The following is a 26725-nucleotide window of genomic DNA, read 5'->3' as shown; positions in this document are numbered from 1 at the left end:
GGAAGATTTGATTTATACTAATCATAATTAAAGAATGATTAGTGTATAATCAAGATTATGCATTAATCGATCTTTTGGTGGTGGCACCTCTTGCTCCTACCAAAGCAGTTACTTCATCAAAACCTGAGCTGATAGTCTCACGAGGTTAAAAAATGCGAGGTTAAAACGACTGAGAATGCTATTCAGGCAGCTCGGGTTTTTTATAAGATTATGGTCAGCGCGCCAACACTTGCCAACACTTCAAAACCATTGTCATGAAAACAAATCCACGTTCACTTTTTCAAATAGTGGATAAAAAAGAAAGTTGGTTTTCACACCAAAACCAAAAAATTCTAACAACACTAGTAAGAAGCAAAAAATTATGAGCAAGGATAATATCACATGTTTCAAATGCAAGGAAAAGAGGATAATATCACATGTTTCAAATGCAAGGAAAAGGGACACACAAAGAAATTTTGTCCTTTTAATGGAGCTACAGCACCTTCGACGCCTGGATAAAAGGTGGCACCGAAGAAGTTTATACTAAAGAAATATGTACACATTCCAGAACTTCAAGGGGTAAATTTTTTGAAGTCAATAGTAGGCATCTTGAAGGAAGCCAATGTTCAAATTGTACTTTCAGTAAAGACATTTTTGGTCCAAATGAATTATTTCGTGTACTCACAATTTTATTGACAACATTGTGGTACAGAGGATGAAGCTGGAAACCACACAGAATGATCACATATACAAGGTCAGGATGGCTAGAGAACAAGTCCAATTCTAGGACAAGAAGGTGTCAAAACTACCATTAGACATCCAGTTGTACTGAGATTGACTTGATTTTCATATCATGAGCTTGGGTCATGTAGATATCATTTTAGGGATGGAATGGTTTCATCGAAAAAATAAGGATTTTTTTATTGATTAGGTCAAACATTTGATGTCTTTCCATCACAATGGAAACCTTGTTACTCTTAAGGGAAACATTGTTGTACCCAAGGAAACTTTTATTAAAATGAGCTTGAGTTAATAGAAAATATTTTTAATTATGAACTTTTCCAATTGGTTATGGATCCAATGTCTTCATGTGTTCATTTTGATGTAAACATTGTTTCTTTAGATGTTTGGGAAAGTAAAGTGTTAAATTCCATTAAGAGAGACTTTTAGGATGTATTTCCTGAGGTGATGAGTTACCTCACGGATTACCTCCAGAATGAGAGGTGGACCATAAAATTGAGCTAGTGCCAAGTGCAGAACCTATTAGTATTCCTCCATATCGGCTTAGTCAGACTGAGGAAGACTTGAGAATGGGTCAAATTAGACCAAGTAAGTCTCCTTGGGGTGCACCATCCCATTTTGGATTAACAATTATGCTCCTCCAATTGAGGACATTAATAAGTGTCATGAAAAGGCACTATAAAAGTTATACATTATGAGATATTGGCCACCCAAGGCCTTAGTTAAATAAGTTTTGGGCGCCCAAGTGTGAATAAGGGCCAATTGTACATAAGGCATTTTCTCATAATAATGAAAAGATACAATCCCCCTTTGTGCTATTAAGAGCTCTTCTTTGTGTCTTGAGAGAGATTGACAGAGAGCATTCTAGCATTTGTACCTCTTCTATGATAGTCAGGTTAACACTAAGGAGGTTTTGAAAAGATTGACACCCATCACAAGGTAACATTGAATTTGATCCCAATAGCAAAGATCGACCCCTAAAGGAGTCGGTCAGAACTCTTCATGGCGTGAACATTTTCCTCCAATCTCATGCCCTAATCAAATCTAACTCATGAGCTTGGTATAGTCAGGTTAAGGCTAAAGAGGTCTTGAAAAGATTGACACCCATAGCAAGGTAACATTGAATTTGATCCCAAGAGCAAAAAAAAAAAATTTAATACGTGAAAGTACAAGAAATCATTCATGACATGAACTGTTTTTTGCAATCTCATGGCCTCAGAAACAAGTCGACAGAATTTGATCAAAACTTAATTGGGACAACAAAATAGCTTATCAAACCATACATACATGCACTTAAGGTCTAGAAATCTCATCGGAGACGATCTTACACCTGACGATAGTACATCGAAACACCTAGGATCTTCCTATCAAAAGAGTGTCAGTTCAGGCAACTCAGTAAGCACTCACTTGAGTGTCTTAAGGAATCTGACCACCGTTGAAACTAGTAGTGAGTGAAGAGTCCATGGAAGAAGGGTTGAGGTACTCTAGGTTTAGGGAAGAGGAGAAACCACCCTCCCTAACCAGATCCAATGGTATCATTGATATCACCTGGGGATTTTTTGGTCTCCAAACCAATCATGATGAAGAAGCACAATCTGCGAGCATGGGTCCATCAACCAGCGCTAGACTTGGTCAAGGCAAGAAGTGCCCATCCAAACATCAAATTCAAGGCTGTCAAACACCGGCACCCCTCGAATGAGACAGTGGGACATGGAAAGTGTGGCCAGGACGGGTCAAGTATTCTTCCCAACCTTGGAGGAAGTAGAGTTAGATCCCAAAAGGATCAAGGTGGAACGACAACTACGAGAGTTGAGCTTAAGAAAACAAGAGCTCGATACTCAAACAGTGAGAGCTGAACAAAAGGAGATGGGAGATTTTAACTTACTCCAATCACAGGGTAAGGAGCTGTAATTAGTTATGGGAAGAAGTAAGGGAGAAATTCCAAACTTAGAACCCATAAATGAAGAGCCCAAAGCTGAGGAAGGGTTTGTAACCCTAGAAGAAGAGGATAATCTAGCAAGAGCGACGGGTGAAGTGGAGGACCGTCTGCACACCAAAAAGGACATCGAGCAGATGATCAATCATCCTATGTTTCTACAGGACATAGAACTTTGAATTTTGCAAAGGTGTACAAAGGCAACTAATGATGAGTCACTCCAAGGCACAGTGGAAGGACCATCCCATGGAACGGAGATACCTAGAAGAGCCAACACAGGAAGAGGACGAGGTCTAGTTAGGGGGGGAGCAATTCCTCATCATAGACCAAGGATGGATCCAACCATTGATCTTAATACAACCACAAGAACATATCTGTTGAATATGGCTGCTGTAGAAATGAGCGGAGGAATGGTCAGGGAACTAGGCACTACTCTAGAATGTGTTTGTACCTAGCTTTGCCAGAAGTGGTGTCAGATGGAGCCCTGTGGCACAGCTGCACAATATCAAACAAAAGGAAATGGAGTCGATGAGAGACTATGTGTCTCGACTTAAGCACTTAAATTCAAGGTGCAAACTACGGGAGAGGTTAACTGACGATCAGTTATTGCCGTGCTTCCGGAGAGGAGTTAGATGCATGATTATCTGGTACTAGCCCGACCAGCCACTCTAGATGCATGTTACTAGAAATTGAATATGAAGATAATATGCTATGCCACAAACCGGAAGATGTCAGAATATCTTCGGCAACAACGACTTTGCACACCAAGAGATTGGAACTTGAAGCAAGCAAGTCGGAAACATGACTATGGACGAGCTCAGTAACGTAATACTAGAGAAATTGAAGGTAAAGGAGGGAAGAGAAACATCTAGGCATGGGCATGACCATCTTTACGCTCGTAGGGAATTGGTGTGGTGCTCTATGTGCAGATTGAATCAGACTACCACCGAATGTCTACAATTAAGAGCAAGGCCATTACTCTATTGTGCACACTGTGTAAAATTAGGAAATCATGACACTTCAATGTGCAGATATCCAAGGTTCCAAGTAGTTGCTTAGCTACTGGCACCTAGAGTTCCATTGGCTTTACCAACACCATCGAGATAAATCAACGTAGTTGCAGGACAACCCAACTCTTCCTATTTACCTAGGGAATGTTCCGGTTACAGGACACTTCACCTCTACCACCACCTGTTTTGCCACCACAACCATCGTCGCAGGCTAAAATCAACCAGGTATTAATCGAAGAGCCATCAAAAGATATTGATATGGTACGTGAAGTAGAACTTAGCAGAGAGTACTATGAGAAAGCTGCAGAGGTCACACCTGAATTCTATGTCCTACAAAATAACACGTTAGTACCTATGTTTCAAACCACGATACAGTGGAAGCGTAAGGACATGAACTCGAATATGAGGAGAGGACCACTACAATGTTTTGGCTGTGGAGGGCTGCATCAAATCGCTGAATGCTTAAATAAGAATGTGGTTCATACACACCAACCCCAATAATTGACTGCTTCATCCAATGACATGCCAGTACTCACTTATACTAAATGTGGTATTAATCATTTGAGCAAGGATTGTCCATACCATGCAAATGGTTCAACTTTCACTTCTAATCAGGCCACCATCCGAACCATTAGTGTGCAGCCTGGAAATATCACACCACTCAATGTCCTGACACGAGCCCAAGCCCAATTGGGAGACAAGGGGAAGAACCGAGCAGAGGCGGCCATTTCCAGAACTAGCCACCGCCGGGGAAGAGTGAAAAAAAGTGGATAAGGGTTACAATCCAAGATGGATCCAAAGAAGATATGATCGACACTACACCCAATCGAGAGAAGAAGGGTATCAAGGGATCAACCACAAAGAACCTAATCTAGAGGAGCAAAGGGAGAGACCATCAACCCCTAAAGGAGTCGGTAAGTACCCAAATGCTGAAGAGGAAAAACAAGCCAACAAGGGAAAGGGAATTAAACGTACCTACTCCAATTCTAGAAGAAACAGAAGATGGATCTCAAGCAAACACAATGTCCAAGATGTTTGAGGAAAATGTGCAGGGTGAGTCCATCCATTCCTTCCCTAGGGATGAATACGAGATACACACCTGGGGAGAACCCTTAATCTCTAGAGAACCCAGAGACATAGGAAGTCTCACGCGGCTGTACTGTCCACGCCTATGCAAATGCCATTGGGGCAATTGCTATGCAGTTCACCAATGAACAGACACATAAAGGAATGGGGTGACCCGAGTCGTCAAGATACCATCGACACTTCAGAGGAGGTTCTGCCATCTCTGGTAGAAAGAACCCTAAAACACATAAGGGGTGACCCGAGTCATCAAGATACCAGTTAATCAATTGGGACGTTATTATGAAAGTGATGACATAAATGCTAGAATTCTGATTCATCATAGCGGGTATCAGGCAGCACTGGCTATCTGAATCATGGGGTGGGGGTTAGCATCATCACAAAACATTGCTAGGAAAACTAAGGAAAAATCCGATCTAAAAAGAGTTGATCTAATCGTCAAAATGGCAGGACAGAACATCTTCAAGACCCATTGGACTTTTGGAGAATGTGAAACTCAAACTCTTTATGTTTTGCTACCATCACACATTTGTAGTAATGGACTTCTTGTGCCAACCCGATTCATATGACATAATATTGGGGAGACCCTTCAGGGACGGAGTCCAAATTGGTGCATGATTGGGCATTAGATCATGTGTATGTGTGTAGGGATTCATAAATTTTAAAGATAGATCTGAGAACGTGGAGAGCATACCCCATGGAAGGGCAACTGTTTGGTAATGATTCGGTCACAACAACAGAGCAGACCACATCGATACAAATATGTCAGCCCACGGTGGAAAATTCCAAGGAAGAAGAGGAAACGGAAATGTATGCCTGGATGCATGTGCTAGCTACCATAGATGTGATGCAACCCAGGAGGACCCAATATGTGGAATCTGGAACTGTCCCTACAACCTCTATCTATATGGTTAATTAGCAAACCATTGATGAAGAATCAAAAGAGAAGGCCTCTAGCATAGAAGGGACCCTAACACAAGGCCGTACCAACGCTCAACGCCTTAGAAGATGGCGAAAACAAAAATGATATATTACTCGACAAAATGCCCTATTACACGAAGAAAACCTATGAATGCCCAGTGGTTGAGATACCTTGAAGCCACTAACGTACACGATAAGTTTTCTAAGGATTGGGTTGAGGAATTGAGTAAGATATCAATGGAGGGAAAACATAAGGAGAAAGTCACCCTTCAAGAGCCAGAAACACCTAAGCTTAGGAACGCTAGGAGTCGAAAACGGAACAAAGCTTTTGTAGAAGCTGAGTGTGAGGCTAGAGAAGTCATGTCTAAAGCAAAAAGTGAGAATGAGGATAAACCAGACTAGCTCTAAGTACTAGACCACTTCAAAACCTACACTGTTGAGACGAATGGAAAGTGGTCTGGACCGACGGCAACAAGGGTTAAGGAGAATGGGATGTCTACATCATACGATGGCTTGGCTGAAGTCAAGGAAGTTGATATTATGGGACCAGGGGAGGAAGCCAAACCCATATATATTGCTAAGGACTTGACTTCAACTAAAGAAGATGAGCCCATTTCCCTCCTCAAGGAATTTAAGGACTGTTTTGCCTGGAATTACAAGAAGATGAAAGGGTGTACCACCTGAGGTAGTGCAACATATGATTCCAATCATGAAAGGATCAAGACCAACCAGGGAGAAACCATACCATATGAATCCGAAGTATGCAACAATTATAAAGGAGGAAATAGATAAACTCATTACTGCAGATTTCATCTATGAGATAGAACACACAGATTGGTTGTCACCAATCGTAATAGTGCCAAAAAAGAATGGAAAACTTAGGGTATGTGTTGATCTTAAAAAGGTCAATGCAACTACTATAGGAAAGACCATTATCTTTACCCTACACGGAACATGTTTTGGAGTGAGTGGCTAGTGAAGAAGCTTACAGCTTCTTGGATGGGTTTTTAGGCTACAATCAAGTGTCAATAGCACCAAAAGACCAGCAAAGAACAGCTTTCTATACAATGTGGGGGACGTTTGTATACAAAGTCATGTCCTTTAGTCTCACCAATGCCCCACCAACATTCTAATGATTGATGTGCACAGCTTTCAAAGACGTTTGTATACAAAGTCATGTCCTTTAGTCTCACCAATGCCCCACCAACATTCTAATGATTGATGTGCACAGCTTTCAAAGACTACTTGCAGAAGTGGTTGGAGGTATTCATTGATGATCTGTGTGCACACTCTCGATGGGCGGACCATATGGCTTGCTTAAGGAAGGTGTTCGAGTGATGTCGATTATATCGTATATCCCTAAACCCTTTAAAGTGCCAATTTTGGGTTAAACATGGTGTGATATTGGGACACATTGTCTCAAAGAATGGTATATCACGAATGATAGCAAGGTCAAGTTAATATTGGAGCTACCATCGCCCACTAATTACAAAGGTGTGCAAAGATTTATGGGCCACGTTGGGTATTACCGCCGCTTTATAATTTTCTATACTGAAATCGCCAAGCCATTGTACAAGCTACTCATTGTCTTTGAATGGACCGAGGAATGCTAGAAAACATATGATCAACTGAAGCAAGCATTGGCTAGCGTGCCAATTCTACGACCCCCCAATTGGGACCTTATATTTCATGTGCATATTGATGCATCAAACTTTGCTATTGGATGCATACTAGCCCAGCCTGGTGAGTTCAAATTGGACTATCCAGTCTGCTTCACTAGTTGTCAATTGAATGATGTAGAGGTGAATTACACCACCATAGAGAGAGAAGGGTTGGCCATGGTTTACACTGTCAATAAGTATCGACATTACCTATTGGGGCCAACAAATTCGTATTCTTCGTGGACCATCAAGCCTTATTATACTTAGTGAATAAGCCTTGCACCATGGGAAGAATCACATGCTGGTTGCTATTACTATTGGAATTCGACTAGAAGCATAAGCTGACAATAGCCCTATGGGCATACCAAACATCATATAAGGTAGCGACGGGATACACTCCCTTCCGTCTAGCTAATGGTGTTAAGGTAGTAATGCCTATGGAATACCTAGTTTCGAGTTTAAGGATTGCAGTGCAAGAACGTCTGACGGAGAATGCATTAGCTAAAAGGCAAATCGATTTAGAGAAGCTTGATGAGATCAGGATAATTGCATCGCATGAAATCATGGTCGAGAAACTACGTAGAAAGCATTGGTTCGACAAAAGCTTGAAACAAAAAGAACTGAAAACGGGGGACCTTGTCCTCATGTATGGTGTAGGAAGCACCATGAAAAAGAAACTCAAATACAGAGGCCTAGGATCCTTCCGAGTGTCGGAGATCACACCTCAAGGGTCGGTTAGAATTGAGACAATTGACCGCATAACAGATGGAGGGCTATGTCAATGGAAGCAAACTCAAAAAATATTTTGGACCATCGACCCAAGAAATGCTCTTGCAAGAACATCTCTTAAAACAATAAAAACAACTCGCGAAGGAAAAAATCCAGCATGCTCAAGAAGAGGCTAAGGCAAGGGAGGCCAAAGCTAAACAATTACTCCATAAGAGAATGTTACACGTGAACATGGCTTCCTTTACTCTCCTGGATGAAGAGGAACTGAACATTGAGCTAGCATGACTCAGGGTGGAACTCTCTAGCTAAATGCCATGCAACGAGCATTGCACTAATAGATACGGGGTTAAGTCATAATCTGATCTCGTATGAGACATGGGTAGCCTTAGATAGACCGTACCTTGAACCCACCAATGCACAAGTATGCAGTGTGCACTTGATAACTACGAAAGATGAGGGATTTTTAAGTGTTAACATTTCCATTAGAAATAATTCCTTGGTAGGAAAGGTGTTCATCATGCCTGTAGGTTCCATGGAAGAGGAAAAGATCCTAGGAACGATCCTGGATTTGCACCAGCAAATGTAATATCCAATGGGAGAAGAGGAGAACATTGCTGAATAGGGGCGACTATGTCATGTCCGTACCCTTATGGAGCCTAACAAACACAGGGAAACAGGCCATGATTGAGGAGATAGCAACACCGAGCAGCACGGTGACATCAACTCATAAAACAAAAAAAAGCATCAGTTACATAGACCCTACACAAACAATATCCAAAGTCACAAGGTATACAGCAATGGGTAGTAAAAGCATACAACACCAACTCCCAACTAAAACCAATGCTCAAACTGCACAAACACTGGTATGGAGAAAGAAGACAACTCAACAAGATGGGTTGAGTGTTGCTAAAGCAATATCAGTATAACCACTTCGATCAAGGAGATGGACAAGGACCCTAAAGCAATATCAGTGTAACCACTTCGATCAAGGAGATGGACAAGGACCCTAAAGGGTAGAAACAAAGAAGTTCAGCAAAGGGACACGGATAAAAGCCCCCAACCACAGGACCCAGTAAAATAACATTAATCATTTAGGTGGAAAAGGAAGAATCAAACACTCCCACACGGAGCTAAAACACCTGCAGCAACACCTACCCCCAGAAGTGCCAAGGTGTCACCTTGGTTTTCATGGCAATAAAAGATGAAGGTATCGATTTGTCGCACAATGGATATAAGGTAAAACTGGGTATCATTCACTCATTTAATGCATGTTTGAATGACTGAGCATGAAGAAAAAAATAGAAGGTAACAATCTTACACACTCATGATCCAGAAAAGTTCACGCCATGAGCCAGTCCTAAAAGGTTCATGTCGTGAACCAATTCAAAAAGCTTCACATCATGAACTGGTTCAAAAAGGTTCACATCGTGAACTGGTTCAAAATAGTTCACGCCGTAAACTGGTCCGAATTGCTTGACATCGTGAAACGGTTACTTCACGGGCAAATCGTAAGATACCACGTGGCATTCTTCATTAAGGCAGCCGCCCAGTCCAACGACTGCACTATAAATTCAAAAATCTTTCCTTTTTGTCATTTTGCATCATGTGCTCCGACACAATTCGCCGTCCACTATAGTATCATCAATTGCACTAATTAAATCCTTTGGATAAAAACAAAAACATAAAAATGTAAACATCATGAAAACCTGTAGTCTCACAGAACTACCACGAAACTACAATTTCATGGAACTAGTAAAAAATCTGCAACTTCACGGAACTGAACCTGCAGTTTCACACTGCCAAAAACTCACAAGATTCCGTCTCACGAAAATCCCTTTCACACCTTAAAATATCACGGGATTCCATCTCACGGAAATCCCCTTCACGTCTTTAACTCTCACATAACTAACTCTCACGAGATGGGATTCCATCTCACGGAAATCTCTTTCATGCCTTAAAATCTCATGGGATTCCGTCTCATGGAAATCCCCTTTAGGTAATTAACTCTCAGGGGATTCCCTCCTCACGATCTTTAGTTTCACGGAATTACCAAAATCCTTCACCTTCACGCTACATCATTAACCAGTTCAATTAACACACCTTGTTTATTGCTCCTACACTAACACATTTCTCATCTCGATTAACCTTTTTTCCATAACAAAAAAAGAAAAAGAAAAAAAGAAAAGAAAATGAGTGGTACCTACCCCACCAGTATAGAGACTGATTTTCTTTCCATGTACAGATGTCGACCTCAGACACCAAAGCCGTAGAGACCCCCGCAGTAACCCAAGCCAGCGCTATAGGCTCCCTGGTGAGTTAGAAGAAGAAACCGACATGCGGGGAGACCAAAGATGAACTACTTGGACCCATATGCCCAAGCCTTCCATGGGGCCATCATCAACAAGGAGATTCATACCACCCATCGAAAGGTAGCACTGCAGTATCACAGCTCGGAGTGCCTCCAAATCTTGGAAGAGGCAGAAGTAAAAGAGAATCTAGAGAAGAAGGGCTTAGGCAGAATGGTGCAGATTCTCCCAAAGAACATCGATACGGAGATCTGTGCTGAGTACATCAAAACTTATCTTCACAAAGCTAGCAAGTGGGGCACAGTCACGAAGGCGATGGCACAATAGAGCAGGTCCTAATTACAGAAGAACTAATCCGTGAAGCTCTGTAGTTCCCACCACCAGTCAAGGTACAGGCCCATGCCTTTGACAAGATGCCCTTGGACGCAATACTAAAGAAGAGTTCATATAACTCCAATGGGGTAGAATATGAGAATATCCGAGATGAGGCCATGGAGAAGGCATGCAGAGCCATGTCATTGATCATGCATGTGTCTTAGCTTCCCACAGTTGTGGCAACTGAAGGTCCTTCCTCCTCCCCTGCCTCTTCCTCGTCCTCGTCCTCGTTTTGCAAGACGTCCTCGGATGTAGAATGCTTTCTCCTTTCTGTTCTTCCACTCATTCTCTCTACTCTCCACTGGACATTCATCTCTTCCCTCAACTAGTCCCCCCACAGATTCTTTCTCATGAGCAGATATACAGGGTCTTTGTTTGCCATGTATGGAACTGTTCCCTGTTAAATTTAGCTATTTCTTGTGCAGTGCTCATGATGATGTGAAGGGGGTCTTACCTCTTGATCTAATCCAAGATTCAAGGCCAATATCTACCCTTTTATAACTCAAATCTGGTGTTAAATGATGATTACAACATATTTACAAGCATGAATACACCAAAAATTATATAAAGCCAAGGGTAACTGATTTGTACTGAATGGTTGGGATATCAAACCACCTTCAAATTACAATCTAAAGTGATAGAGATATGTATCAGATACCCAATGGTAAATTTGAACCATCAATTGCACCAAAATATAGTGATTAGTGATAATTAATCACTAATTAGAAAAATAATCCCTTATTTTGTGTGCAAAAAATAGAGTGTACGAGGAGGCCAAATTTGGTGCCTTAGAGTTCAAATGAGCTAAGATCCTTTCAACAATAGCAGTTAGTCTAGTAGAGGATCAAGCTAAGAAACAAAAGATTTGACCAAACATTGAATTCTTAATCTCTGTTTTACCAAAGTCACTTGCAAATTTAATGCAAAGCTTGATGCCACTTCTCCTTGAGGAATTTCTCAAATCTGAGATCACCAGCATGTTTAACACACCCAAAAACCCTTTGGGCTGATCCAATAGCTCCAATTCCAAGTAGTGATGATGTATTTGAAGTTTTTCTCAGAAAACAAGGAGCCAGTGACTTCGTGATTTTCTGCAGATCCTGGCGGCGGTTTGATGCGTTAATGCACTAGTCTGAAGTGTAGGGGTTATAGCTAGATGTGGTTAAAAGCTTATAGCCTAATGTTAAGGCTGGAGGGAGATCAAGCCCCTCCACCAGCTGGGGGTGCAGAAGGTTAGTTGAAAAAGACTAAAAAAAGGTTATTAACTCTTAATCAAGCTTAGCATGGTGATTAGTAGGATGATTAGGCTAAAAGTTGGATGAATCCTAATCTTGGCTCTGATACCAAGTTAAATTTGCAGCAATGTGATGAGCTATGGTGGATCAAACACAAGAATCAACATGATTAGAAGGTGATTAGAAGATGATTAAGATGAGATTAGTGAACAATTAATCTAATAGGATAATGTAGGCATGGATACTCAAAAACTAGCTCATTCTCATTAGGCCAATGTCTCAATTTATAGGTTTTACATCCCCAAGATGCCAAGCATCTAATCCCACTGATTTCTCCTTGATTTGTGCCACCTCCTCACATGTGGGGGCATCTTTTCCTAGAATCTTTCCACACCCCTATATTCACTCATGCTACACTTGATCCTCTCATCACTAGATTCCTCTCACCTTTTCACTGTTACCCACTTAATTACAGACTTCCTTTTACAGTCTCTTAATAAGGGCTTGTTCCTGCACACACACCCATTCACTTGCATATTTCAACACACCTCGGTCTTTTAAGCCAGGAGCATTGGTTTATGAAAGTTCCTAAAGATTCTCAGACTTTGTCAACAAGAAAGTAAGTGCTCAAAATTATCTCTTATATATTGTGGTCCATTCCAAGTTATACGTCGGATTGGCACGGTTGTGTATGAATTAAAACTACCTCCACATGTCAGAGTTCATCCAGTCTTTCATGTCAGTAGACTGAAAGAGAAGCTGGGAGGTGAGGATAACACAGTTACTTCTCAAGAACTCGTTGAAGTCAAAGATTTGTCTTATGTTCCACATGAACCTGAAAAGGTACTTGAATTTAGGGAAAGGAGGCTTCGTAATCGCTTCATCCCTGAGGTTAAAATAAAGTGGGAGAACAGAGAAATTGAGGATTCGACTTAGGAGTCAATTGAGAACATTCAACGCAGTTTTCCTTCTTTTCATTGCAAGAGTGCAATGTTTTGAGACGGGGGAAGTATGTTATGTGCACATTATATGTGCATATATTATGAGGCTAACCCACCCTAGGCATGTGAGCATGGGAGCATGGGAACATGCTCTAGTGGGGCAAGGGTTCGTCTAACCTTGGGTTGAGGTTAGGGTCAGGCAACCAAGGGTCACACATGGAAATGGAGAGTCAAGAGTCACTTGAGGTTAGGGTCAGGCAACCAAGGGTCACACATGGAAATGGAGAGTCAAGAGTCACTTGAGGGCCCTCCTATATAATAGGAGCATGGGGCACTCTCAAGGGATGTTCTCTTGTGTAGAGCATTGTATCTACTCTCTTGTCATTTCATGCTAGAGCTATGTGGTGCTGGAGTGAAATCATATCTCTAGGTGGTATGGGACACCAAGGTAAGGTATGTGGTACTTCATTGTATTTATGTGTGCACCCTTGGGCTCAGAGGTGGTCGGGTGGATGAGTATATGCTTGGTTTATGCACATTTATGCATAATTATTAGCTAGAGAGATCTTTAGGGTTTTAACAAAACCCCTTTGCAAAACAAGGACATTTTTGGCCATAAAACTCCATAGGGAGTAATTTGACCTATCTAATTTATCCTCTTTGGAAAGAATACCAAACAAATCATTTGCAAAGTTGTTGGCTACACCTGACTATTGTTGAATTTGAGAAGGAAAGATGTGAAAGGAAATCTTGAACTGAAGTCAGTAGATGATGTGAAAAATTTTATAGACTACTAAAAAATTAGTACTAGAATTGGACAATCCAAGAAATAGAATCTGACTATCTTTTAAAAAAAAAAGTAGAATTGGACGATCACAAAAATTAGTACTAGAATTGGACAATCCAAGAAATAGAATCTGACTATCTTTTTAAAAAAAAAGTAGAATTGGACGATCACAGAAACTGGAATCGACGAAGTGGAATCATCAAGAAAGGTTTGGCTGAGGAAGGATCGCTGAAAAGTAGGATCATTGAAAAGTAGGACCGCTGGAGAAAGTATGATCGAAATGATTCTAAGAAAACGATTCAGGACAAAAATGATCCAAGAATCAGATGATTCTATCCACTGCATGTCACCTCCAAAAGAAGCGGTGAAAAAGTGGGACTAGACCATTTTTTACAAAACGATCCGACTATGAAAATCTAAAAATTTTAGCTATGTTAAATCGCTTGGTTGTAGCTTGAAGCCCTTGTACAAATCGACTATATGTCGATAGTATGGGAGCTGATTCTTGAAGTAGAAGAGGTGATTCAAGTTGAACAGAGCCTCCTTTATAGTATAGTGAGAAAGAGAGCTTCAATGGAAAGCTTCAAATTGACCTGATAAAGCGTGAACACAAGCTATGGAAGCTTACACATAGTGCAGAGAGAGAGAGAGAGAGAGAGAGAGAGAGAGAGAGAGAGAGAGAGAGAGAGAGAGAAGAAGAAGAAGAAGAAGAAGAAGAAGAAGCTCTTTTAACGTCATAACAATCCCAAGAGACCAAATATGATCTATCCGACGGGAGTGAGATTCGAACACAAGACGTGTTGAATAACAACTCCATGAGCTAACCAATCTACCACACATTGGGTGATAGAAAGGTTAGCCCATTTTGTTTATGTACCCACACACCCGTTTAAGAGAGAGAAGAGAGAAGAGAAGAGAACTTTTTAACATTGTAGGAAACTATCCCAAGAGACCAAATTGATCTATCCAACAAGATTTGAACTCAAGACCTTTGATTCAAGAGGGAAATGAGCTAACCAATCTACCAGAGAGAGAGAGAGAGAGAGAGAGAGAGAGAGAGAGAGAGAGAGAGAGAGAGAGAGAAAAGCAAGCTATGGAAAATCTTCACTCTGATACCATTGTTGAATCTTACATAATGGATATGGACTCACACACACACAATTCTTAAGAACACAAGGGTGTAGAGTGTAACAAAGAATGGAAAGCTCAAAGGAGAGAGATGAAAGCTCTCTACAAGTACAAAGAGAAAGTATAAATGAGCAAGCAATCCTAAAATGTGAGTAGGGTTTCTTACTTACTAGCTATCCCTAAGGTGCCCGTTAACACCTGGATGGCCATGGGAAAAACCCCCGTGGGATAAAAGTGCCCATGGCATAAGTACATGACCTCACGGGTGAAGTACTACCAAATATCTAACATCTAACAAAAGACATTTTGAAGAGATGAAGGTCAGTATAAAACCATCTAGATCTTACCTCTTGATTGGACTTTCCAATGGAGAAAAGAATAGAGAAGTGATCAAACATGGCAATGGTCTTTAACCCTAGACTTCATAAAGTTATTGCTAATTGAATGAGACATGTATAATACCTATCCATTATGGCCTTTCTGATGGTGGAGTTTCCAATCCTCCCATATCCCTAGGTAAACTCTTAGTTAGAGGCCATATCTTGTAAAAGGAGTGGAAGCACTTACAGCTCTCATTACCTCTTATAATAGACCCTAGTCTTTTGTATTTATCTTGAGCTTCTTCAACCATATTGAAATCCCCTAAAAGAATGACAGGTTCATCAATCTGAAGGAGAGAGGTCCCCAGGTCAAGTCTAGTGCTCATTGCTCTCTAGAAGCATACAAAGAGACTATAGCCATTCTCTTGCTACCAAGGTTGGAGATAAATAGCTACTCAACTATTATCATTGTCTAATTGAATTTTCATGATCACTTGTCTAAAATCCCTATGGATGTGCGTCGACTTCCTTGGTCATGATGAGAAGCCCTAAACCATTTGTGTTTTTGGAAAGGTTTTCTAAGTTCTTTCTAAGAGTATCACTTGAGGCTTTAAGTTCTTGTAAGCAAATAAAATCTGGGGCAAGGCCAGGTTGCCACAGCCAGTCCTTAATAATTTTGGGTCTAGACTTATTAATTACACCTTTGGTGTTGTATGATATGAAGGAGGTGGTATTCGTTTTTAAAAGAGTTTTTAGGAGGGGAGGGTTTGTCTCTATTCAAGGGGTTCTTCTCTCTAGACGGACATGAGAGTTCATGCCTCCCACTTGTGATTGTCTTCTTTTTGTGGCCCAGTGTTAGATTTTCCTGCACTCATCTACCTAAGTACTTGCTTGAATGAAGGTATTGTTGGAGTTATGAAACCTAGTAGGGATTCCTACTCAGCTTGGGTTGGACAAGGGATATGGTTAACTTGGTTACCCTCTTGCAAGTCCATTTCTTTGACCTCTTTTTCCATATCAAAAGAAGTGTCTTGTATGGGTTGTCATTTGCATAAACTCAAAGTCTCATATTAGATTGATTATTATTATGTGGGTTATTTGCTTTTAGTCGAGTTGGCTCCATTAAATCTACCAATAGGGGGTGAACTTGTTTGAGTTATTTAGTCTATTGTGGCTTCTCAGCAGTGGGCAAATTGGGTGAACTTGTTTGAGTTATTTAGTCTATTGTGGCTTCTCAGCAGTGGGCAAATTGGGTGACCTGTGACGTGTTTTTTCTATGCACTTGTTGAAAGCCTTGACAATCTAAGTTAGGCTTTTCTGGGGTTACGAGGGTCTCTTCCGAAGCGCATTTATTGGGGAACTTAATGGGACAATTTTTTATGAAATGATCATTAACTCCACAATGGAAACAAGTATTGGGGAGGTTTCTAAAGAGGATGGGTTGTTAAAAACAACGGCCCTCCTCTATCTCAATGTTTAGAGATTTTGGCAGGTCTTTGCTAAAACCTATCTCTAGAGGTCTCCATTGAAGCTCTAAAAAGTTGGGAGAGAAAGGGGGTTAATGAGGGTTTGCAAGAAAGGGAGGGACACTGATATCTATCCCAGAGGTCTCCATTAAAGTTCTAAAAAGCTAGTAAAGAAAGAGGGTTAATGGGGGCTTGCAAGAAAAGGAGGGACCTTGAACACAGAGAAGCAAAAGCAGGAGACGATTGATGCATAGAAACATTAAGGTACAAAAACCTGACTCTTCTATCTATGATGTATGCATGTCATTGACATATCAACATGTTTGGTATTTTGGTAGTGATTCTAGTAAGCACATTACTTCTTAACATGATTTGTTTTTCTCCCTTGAGTGTGCTTCTCAAAAGGAGGCACATTCACATGTGTGAACAACTCCGCAAATCCAATGAAAGAACCTCATGGTTTAGAGCAAATTTAGGAAGAACAATATCTATACAAGATAAAGCAAGAGTGCCTACCCTATAAACCTACCCTTTACGTGGAGAAAGGAGAGGGAGAACTTTTGAAAAGGAGAAAACATGCACACAAGCACATACATATACACACATACATACACTCACATATAGAAGTACATGTGTACACACATGGATGCACATGTACACTCACATACACAAATACATATACACACATACATACACAAGTATATGTGCACACACATGGATGCACACATGTATACATAGACATAAACGCATACACATTTGCACATGGTATATGCACACGCTCACACACATATAGACAAAAAAAGATGTACACCCGGATATATTCACACGCTTTCTCTCTCTCTCTCACACACACACATGCACACACTCGCACATGAATACACACAAACACAAACATACACATCACGTACACACACTTGCACATATGCACAATCAAGACACTTGCACGACACATGCACGCATGAAGTGGACATTACACAATCACATACGTGTGTATGTACACACATAATCACACACATATCCGTACAAAAGAAAAGGCAAATCACATTGTGTGTAAGATACACTTATTTAAGAATGAGCACACTTATTTAAGAATGAGCACACCTCACCATGCATCCCCACATATTAAAATTTAATATTAATTAAAAATATATGTGTATGTGTATTTATTTATTTTATATATGCACATGTATATATAGGTATGTCTCTAAATTTAATAAAACATAATATTTTAGATAATATATATTTACATGTGTGTGTGTGAGTGACACAGAGTGTCTGTGCATGCGTGCATGAGAAAAAGAGTGTGTGTATGTGTGTGTTTATGTGCATGTATGTAAAAGAGACAGAGAGAGAGTTTCTATATGTGGGAGAGTGTGTGTGAGAAGAGAGAGAGAGTGTGTGTGACTAGAGGGGAGAGATAGAGAGAGAGAGAGAGGGACATGGACGTCAATGTATAAGATTGTGTGTTTGCATTAGTGCATGTGCAAGTGTGTACGTGTGTGTGTGTGTGTGAGAGAGAGAGAGAGAGAGAGAGAGAGAGAGAGAAAGAGAGTTTCAACATTTGAGAGTGTGCGTGTACATACATATATATATATGTGTGTGTGTGTGTGTATGTATGTATGTATGTATGTGTGTGTATAATATATCTATCTATATATTTAAAAGTGAGGACACCTTACCGCCATCTCCACAAAATAAATTAAAATTATGTGGGTGTATTTATATTTTTAAATACACGTATATATGTATGTAAAAATATATGTGTTTATGTATAGGTATATGTGTCTAAAACATAATATTGTTATTTACATGTGTATGTGTGTCAGTGAGAGAAAGAGAGAGTGTGTGTGTGTGTGAGAGAGAGTTTCAACATTTGAGAGAAGAGTGTGCGCGAGTGAGAAAGAGAAGGCATGTGCATGTGTGTGGCCTAGCTAGGAGTGTGAAAGAGAGAGATTGGCTGTAGAAAAGAAACCATTGGCTGGCTGTAGAAAAGGAGCCAGTTCTTTTGCAACAACGCGCGGAAATTTATTAACCGGGAACCTACTTGTTTAGGTTACTAATATCTAGCCAACTAGAACAGACACAGAGCGACGTCTCATGGCATCGCCCTTTCCCCCGAGCTATTCTTCTCCAATTCATGCCAAAGACATAAATACGCGAAGTCTACATATTTTTCATGGCTTCAGAACTCGCAAGCGAGTGGGTAGTACGCAGCAACTCAGCAGTTGGACAACATCATATGACAATGAGAGACCACTGCCCACTTGCAGAATTGCCACAGACATGAATACCCACATCCATAAAGATGTATCTGCAGAGGATTACCAACATGGACAATCAAGCCAACCTTTTCAAAAACACGAACTCGCCTCTCTTTTACTAGAGCCCAATGCCACTCTCTCAGAGGCAAAGCTCATCCATGATCACATTGCCAGAAATGGGCTTCTGGAGGACCTGTTCATAGGCAACCTCTTGATCACCTTGTATGGTAAACATGGAGCTGTAATTGAAGCTCGTGCTGTCTTCAATACCATGCCTGAGCGCTGTGTTGTTTCCTGGAATGCCATGATTACAGCTTACGCTCAGCAAGGCTATGGCAACGAGGCCCTCCAGCTCTTCCAATACATGCAGCAAGAAGGTATCCAAGCTGATGGAGCTACGTTTGTCAGTGCTCTGAATGCCTGTGCAGACATGGCAGACTTGGTACAAGGCAAACTCATACACAAACAGGTTACTGATTCTGAAATCCTTCCCAACTCTTTTGTGCAAACCGCTCTTATCAATATGTATGGCAAATGTGGTGCCTTGGAAGAAGCCAAGCTAGTGTTCGATGACATACATCCCCGTGATGTTGTTTCTTGGACTGCCATCATCTCTGCATACTCCCAGCATGGTCATAGTGAAGAGTTGCTTCAGCTTTTTGAACAGATGCAGCAGGAGGGCATCAAGCCAAACATAATCACCTTTGTGAGTGTTTTGACTGCATTTGATAGCCCGGCCTTCTTGGTGGTTGGTAAGTCGATCTATCTGTACATTGTTGATGATGGTCTAGAATCAGATGTCGTTGTTGCAACTGCCCTGGTTAATATGTATAGCAAGTGTGGGGATTTAGAGTGTGCACGTTCTGTGTTTGACAAAATGCACTATCGCAACATCGTCTCATGGACTGCCATGATTGGTGCGTATGCCGAGCATGGATGTGGCAAGGATGCTCTTCAACTTTTCAAAGATATGCAGATGGAAGGCATGAAACCTAACAAGGTCACCCTTTTGCATGTTTTAGATGCATGTGGAGGTTTGGCTGCCTTAGCGGAGGGTCAAGTCATCCATACGAGCATCATTAAATGGGGCTTTGAATCAGATGTTGCTGTAGGGACTGCCCTTATCAACATGTTTCACAGATGTGGAGCTCTGGAAGATGCCTTCGTGATTTTTGACTGGATGTATGATCGCAATGTCATTGTTTGGAATTCTATGATTGCTGCGTACACCCAGCACGGACAGAGCGAACAGGCCCTTGAACTTTTTCGATTAATGCAACGGGAAGGTGTGAAGCCAGATGACGTCACTTTTCTGAGTGTATTGAGCTCGTGTGCTAGCCTGCATGCTTTTGAAGAGGGAGAGGCAGCACATGCATGCATTATTGATGGTGGATTTGAGTTCGATATTGTTGTTGGAACGGGCCTCATTAGTATGTATGGTAAGTGCAAGGGTCTTAAGGAAGCGTGCATAGTGTTTGATAAGATGGTTGTACATGATACAATTTGTTTCAATGCTCTAATTGGGGCATATGTGCAGCAAGGAAGGGATAAGGATGCAATGAAATTTTACCAAAGCATGCAGAAAAAAGGCTTCAAGCCGGATGAGGTTACTTTTGTCAGTGTTTTAAGTGCATGTGCAAATCTAGCAGTAAAGGTAGATGGTGAGGGGATTTATGCATTGGTTATTGACAGTAACTTTAGTTCTGTTGTCTCCATAGCAAATGCTCTCATGACTATGTATGGTAGCTGTGGGGACCTGGACAGTGCGTGCTTGGTGTTTAACCGAATGAGTTGTCGGGATGTTGTCTCTTGGAATACTATGATTGCTGTGTACACTCAGCAGGGACATGCCAAGGAGGCTCTTCAAGTCTTTCAAAAAATGCAGCTTGAATGCATCAGGCCAAATGCTGTCACTTTTGTTAGCATTCTTGCCGCATGCAGTCATGCGGGCTTTGTAAAGGAGGCCCAGTGCTACTTTCTTTCTATGAGAGAGAATTACTGCATTGCCCCCACCATTGAACATTGCAGGTGCATGATTGACCTTTTTGCCCGTGCTGGACTGTTGGATGATGCAGAGGATTTTATTTGCAAACAACAACTCAGATCAAATGCATTAGCTTGGATGACCTTGTTAAGTGCTTGTAGGATACATGGTGATATGGAGCGAGGTATACGTGCTGCAGAACATGTGATCGAGTTGGATCCACAAAACTCTACCCCTTATGCTCTTCTCCTAAATATATATGCTGGAGATGGCAGATGGGATGATGTAGAGAAAGTAAAACAGCTCATGGTAGAGAAGGGTATAAAGGAGTCAGGGATATTCTTCATCGATGTTGGAAATGAAGGCAGTTAAGTGAGGTCGTTGAAAGGAATCACAATGAAATAACAAGAAAATAAAGGCAAGGACATGAAGGGATTTAGGGACATCTCTGCAATATACTAGAAATTAAAGGCAACATCAAGAGGCACTGAAGAGGATTACTACGAGGCATGAGCTGAATGGAACTACACATGCTTGATGCTGCATGATGTGTAGTAAGAGCATGGCATGTGTGGCCATGGCTTTTGGGCCAAGTAAATCGTTACTTACTGGGCCCCCCCTCCTTGTATCATGAAGTGTATGCTCCTTCCTTCCTACCCATATACAAGCTCTAGAGACATTCTATAATGATGGACAATTTTCAGCTTTGCTATGAATCACTTCATAGTAAAGTGTTTTCTCTTTCAAGGTCTTAATGCCAAAGGCGGGTAATATTTTTGCCTCAAGGATGAAGCATGCTTGTAGGGCGGCTATCTTGAAGAATCTGGTGCGTGACTCAAAACCATCCACACTTCTTTTTTTCAAAGTCGGTGAAATTAATTCTTTTAAAGTACTTTAAATAGAATGATGGTACACCATGTAGAAATGTTTGAGGAATTCTTTTTGGCTCCTCAGGAAACAAGGAAGGTGACTCGTTCCCAAGTGCAATCTTGGGACGGGTGTGAGCCAGAAGAACACAAGGGAAAACTCATAACTAAATTTGAATGCGCCATGCAAGCTCTACTAAAAGCAGAAAACGGGCAATGAGGTAATCAAAGGATGGTTTAAACTAACATGCTTCCTGTGAAGAACCTTAACTTTGCTTGAGATTGGACAGTGAAACAGGTATTTTTAAACAGCCTGCGCCATCCTTGGCCAATAATTCTGTCCATCTAACTTCTCTAACGTGCTATTCATGCCGTGATGACTTGTATTTTGTGGAAGCATAGGCGCAATTGTCTTTTCATACTCCATACATTTGAAAGTTTGATAAGTATGAAAACATACTCGGGACCTTGTAGATTGCCCTTGGAAGCACAAGGTCATTGGCACTAAGTAGGTACTTTGAGGCAATGCAAGGTTTGGCTTGTTGCAAATAGTTATTTAGCGGTCAAAGGACTTGACTTTCAAAAGACTTTTGCTCTCATAACAATGTCAACCACAATTTGCACTGTCTTCTTTCTATTAGTTAAAAACAGCAGCCATAGGCTAAGTGTACATGCTCAGAACCCTCATAAGAGGCAAAAGAAAGCAGGGAGGGTGAAGAAAACAGGGAGGGTGGTTTCCTCCATGGCTGGCTGGAAACTACCTGGGGGGGCGGGCATGTAATACCAAGTGATCTCGCCAGGCTGATTAGATGGAAAGGGGCCTCGGCATCATGTGCGCAAGAAGGCCTCACATCGTCTACACATGGGATCTGCCTTGAATCTTTCCCCACTGGCTGCGGAGGGTATGCATGATGTTAGTCCAAATGGAACGGATGGACTCAGGTGGGGGAGGGGGGGGTGTGAGAATGCCCTCAATGGCCTCGCTGCAAAATGGGCCCACCATATATGCCATGCAGCTATGCTGCTGATGATCTTCCATCTCTGACTAGTCCCGGGCGAGCAAAGCTCTTACGATCTGTGGGGAGTGGGTACTCTATCAATACTACAGTAAGCGTCGGAGAGCCTGGCCTCCTACTGCCTCGTTGTAGGAAAGAGCGGGGCCAGCCTTAGTCATCCAGGGTACTGCCCTCAAGTGATGGTACGCGGCACGGACCGTATTGATGTGCAGAGCGAACGATCCTTTGCCAAACCTATTGGGCTTTGGGACAATCCCAAAGGCAGTGCAGCTACTATGACTCCGTGGGATGGCTGCAATGCACACATTGTGCCGGCCGTCCTCCAAGGGCCAACTAAGTTCTGGCGGCGAGGCTGCGGTCGGCTAACTGCCCGAAGAAGCATTACTATCCACCCTAAGCCCTCTAAACCGTAACCTAACATGAGAGGCAAGACACCTTCCCAAACTACTCGTGCTATGAGACGATGCGGATTGATCAATGGCACCCCGGCACCGGCAGCCCATTGGGCCTCCCACAGCATCTCTTCCCGCTTCTTCAGAAATTTTTGGAAGCGCCCGTGGGACAGCTATCCACCAAGGAGGATCACACTAGGATGAGACATTATGATTAAGCATGGTATACACTAAGCAAGAAAGATAAGTAAATGACAAATGGATTAAGCTAATGACACAAGGGATTAAGCATAAGCAGGAGTGTTTTCTCCATTGATTCATAGCGATCAAATAGGTGTTCTACATGCATACGAGCTCAAGAAACTCAAGTTTTTGGGGAAGCTTGGAATCAATTCAAATCTCCCCCATTCTCTCCTCAATCGTCTCCTGAATGTAGGGTCAAAAGTGGCTACCCTTGGTATCTACTTTGTGTAATGAAAAACGAGAAACAGCTGCCTAGAAGCTCCCATGAAAAAGAGCTAGTATGATCATCCCCCTGGGGTGGGTAGAGGACCATCTAGGATATCTAGCATGGGTGATACAAGTAGATCAGATATCCATGACATATCCACTAGGTCGGAAGGGGCTGATCGGTCTCGGTGGAGCATATCCCGTATCTGCAGTAGCTGACGGGTAGATGGTGGGCGTCTAGTCTGCTATAAAGTATTGGCTCAGGCGAGGATGACTTCCGTGGCGGTGTGGGATCTGTATTAGGAAGGGCTTGAGCCGGCGGCTGTGTGGTGGGATCTAGCCTCTCATCATCCTCAGCCTGTCTCTGGAGTGGACAGGTGAGGCTGTCGGCCAGCGCTTGAAAGAGAAAAGACACCTGTCGGCTGCAGCAATTTCATGAGGATTTGTCCAGGACCTGGCCGACCAGGAGTTGTCCAGTTCATTGGTAAATCCCAGGGCCTATAAAAGGCAATGATGCTCATCATTTTGAAGTATTCAGTCCAGCCATGGACTTGGTCATAGAATAGGATGTAGGATTGGGTACTTTCTGTGAGGGCAAAAGGACGAAAGGACCAGATGTGCAAGCGATCAGAGAAAATCAACACAGCATGAAGTGGATGAATGAGTGTATATGTATGATGGTGAATGAAATCCTGTACAAGAGGCCCTCTGATGTGAGGTGACTCTGAGTAGTAGACCGTCGAAGAAGCAAAGACAAAGTCGGAGCTGAAGCACAGTCGGTGACGAAGGCTCACATCGAGGACAACAGTGGCGCTCCGTGAGGTGGTCGGTGTCGAAGGTTCGCGTCGGTGGATGCGGTGGCACTCCGAGGTGGTAGATGTCTGTAGTGGGCAGCGGTAATGTAGTGGTGCATGCTCTGGTGACAAGGGTGCTGCATTACCTGAGGGGTGCAGACTCTGGTGACGAGGGTGCTGCAGTACCTGGAGGGGTGCAGGGCTGGATGTCGAAGGCACGCGTCGATGTGAGGCGATGGCTCTCTGAAGGTGAGGTGATGTAGACAAATGCAAACTTGCAGTTGAGTGGACTGCAGGAGAAATGTAGGTCTGAGGAGCAGAGAGGGCTGCTGTCCCGGGCAGATGGTGTGCTGCCGTCACGAGGTAGGTGGTGAAGAGCAGAGAGGGCTGCTGTCCCAAGTCGATGGGTGATGATGAGCAGAGAGGGCTGCTGTCCCAAGGTGTGCTGCAGGTACAAGTACTGGAGCTGCAGGCTGCAGAAACAACGCAGAAGGTTTGCCGGGCTGTTGCTGCTGCAGGGGGTAGAGCCGACAACAGATAGGTATGGGCAGAAGACGCAGGCTGGTGCTGCTGTGTGCAGAGGAAGGAGCCGATGGCATAAACGATGAGGTCCAGGCTGCTGTAGAGGTAGGCCGGCAGCAGCAGATGGTGATTGTTGTTTTATGATGTGTGTGTGTTTGCTGAATCATGAAGCGATTTCTTTTATATGTGGTTGGGCTGCTGGTCGGCCCAGAGAAGGCTGTCGGCCAGCAGCAGAAGACAAAAAATCCAATTAAAAACCCCTTTTAAGGCTGGTTGTCACACACTTTCTGCCTTTTCAAGGCAGCCAAGGGCTGCAGGACTTGTACTTCCTTTTTGTACATTATAATATTCTGAATACTCAGCTATCTCTCTCTCTCTCTTCTCTATCTTCTGCTTGCGTTTTGCATCAGCATGCTCCAAGATGGTGTTTAGGGCAAGAACACTCCCAGAGCTTCCGCATGTTACAGCCCTCTTCTCTACCAGTCTCCACTCTGAGGCGGTGGGAGGAGACACGTAGCTTGCCAATCGCTATCCTCATAGCATGTGACATGTGAACATGGAGGTAGTGTGCTCTCTGTATAAACCCATCATGTGTGAGCCTCAAGAAGTGGTCTATGTAGAATTGCATCTTCGCGGATAATGGCATGTGGAATAGATGGTTTACTGTGGATCATACGCGAGTCATCTGCGGATAGGTCCGGTCCCCAAAAGGGTGCTCCATACATCATGGCCAACGTGACTAGGCTGTCAAAAGGCCAACCCTTTGTCCTTGGCTCTTGGAAGTGAGCTTGGAAGCACTTTCTCTCTCGCATTGCTAAAGCTGTGTACCCCTGTGTTAGTCTGGCCTTTGCTGCTGGATGCCTGGTGAAGATTGGGCCAGTGAAAATGACCCCTAGGTAAGTGTAGGAAAGAGACAATGTCCATTAAATCACCCATGTATGTGAAACTCTCTCTGGCAGTTGCAAGACATGAGGTTTTTTTTTTTCTGGGAAAAAGATCCTTCTATTAGTTAACAAAAAAAACCAGCCACGAAGGGCTAAATACAACCACGAAGGGCTAGATACAAACTCGCCTCCATGTACGGGGCGGGGATCAAAGGTGGAGAAAGATGCACTTCTCCTCTGAGTGGCCGCTCTATGAGGAGAAGGCTATCTCATAAGGGGGGCAGGATAACCACAGTGGTCTTTAATGCCAAGTGGGATCACCACCTCTATCTGTGAGAAAAGGAGCAGGCCGCCAGAGCCTCAAGAAAGCTTCCTGTCGCTTCCGCATGCGATCAGAGCCACCCTGCAACTTCCCCCATTGACCGCGGAGGGTATAAATGATTCTGAGCCAAATGCTCCTGATGGACTCTGCAGGCGGAGTGTGGGTACCCTTGATGGTTCGCTGCGTTGAGCTCTCCATATGTGCCAAGCTGCAATGCTGCTATAAATCTCCCCTCTTTGGCACGAGCACAGAGCCTAATGATTAGTAGATGGGGCTGGGATTGGTATTGCCGATATGCGAAGGTGAGAGACCTGAAGGGCTAGCCCCCACCTTCCTCCTTATAAGCCATGACAACCTTAGCCTTTGTGGCCCAAGCAAGAGTGCCCCATGAAATGATATGGGTCGAGCCCGAAGGCCCAGTAGGTTTGGCAACAGATTCTCGGAGAATCTGTTGCCAAACCTACTGGGCCTTCGGGCAATCCCAAAGACAATGTTGCTGAGACTCTTGAGGGTGGCTGCATCTCAGACAAGCTGTCAGTCGACCGCCAATGGCCAACCACATGCCAACCGCCAAGCTCATGTGTGCTACAGCCACACAAAGAGGGTGATCTTTCGA

General features: G+C 42.7%; 1 protein-coding gene across 2 annotated transcripts in view; it reads left to right on the top strand.

The window, feature by feature from the left end:
- Positions 1 to 18421: 18421 nt before the first annotated feature.
- The window catches only part of LOC147631503 (pentatricopeptide repeat-containing protein At3g16610-like), a 52597-nt gene continuing 44293 nt past the window's right edge, over positions 18422 to 26725 (top strand). Inside the window, exons 1-2 of one of the 2 annotated variants that reach the window (XM_086809902.1) lie at positions 18422 to 21689; positions 21818 to 21950. In XM_086809902.1, coding sequence (XP_086666028.1) covers positions 18716 to 21235 — 2520 coding nt within the window. In that variant the 5' untranslated portion in view covers positions 18422 to 18715 and the 3' untranslated portion in view covers positions 21236 to 21689; positions 21818 to 21950. The remainder of the gene's footprint in view (positions 21690 to 21817; positions 21951 to 26725) is intronic. The other variant, XM_086809901.1, reaches the window with a different exon arrangement.

Source organism: Cibotium barometz, chromosome 15 (genome assembly GCF_041138505.1).
Source record: "Cibotium barometz isolate CiBa-2024 chromosome 15, ASM4113850v1, whole genome shotgun sequence".
In the NCBI taxonomy this organism is placed as follows: Eukaryota; Viridiplantae; Streptophyta; class Polypodiopsida; order Cyatheales; family Cibotiaceae; genus Cibotium; species Cibotium barometz.
The sequence above is the reverse complement of the archived record's forward strand: the minus strand, read 5'-3'. Positions and strand labels throughout refer to the sequence as shown.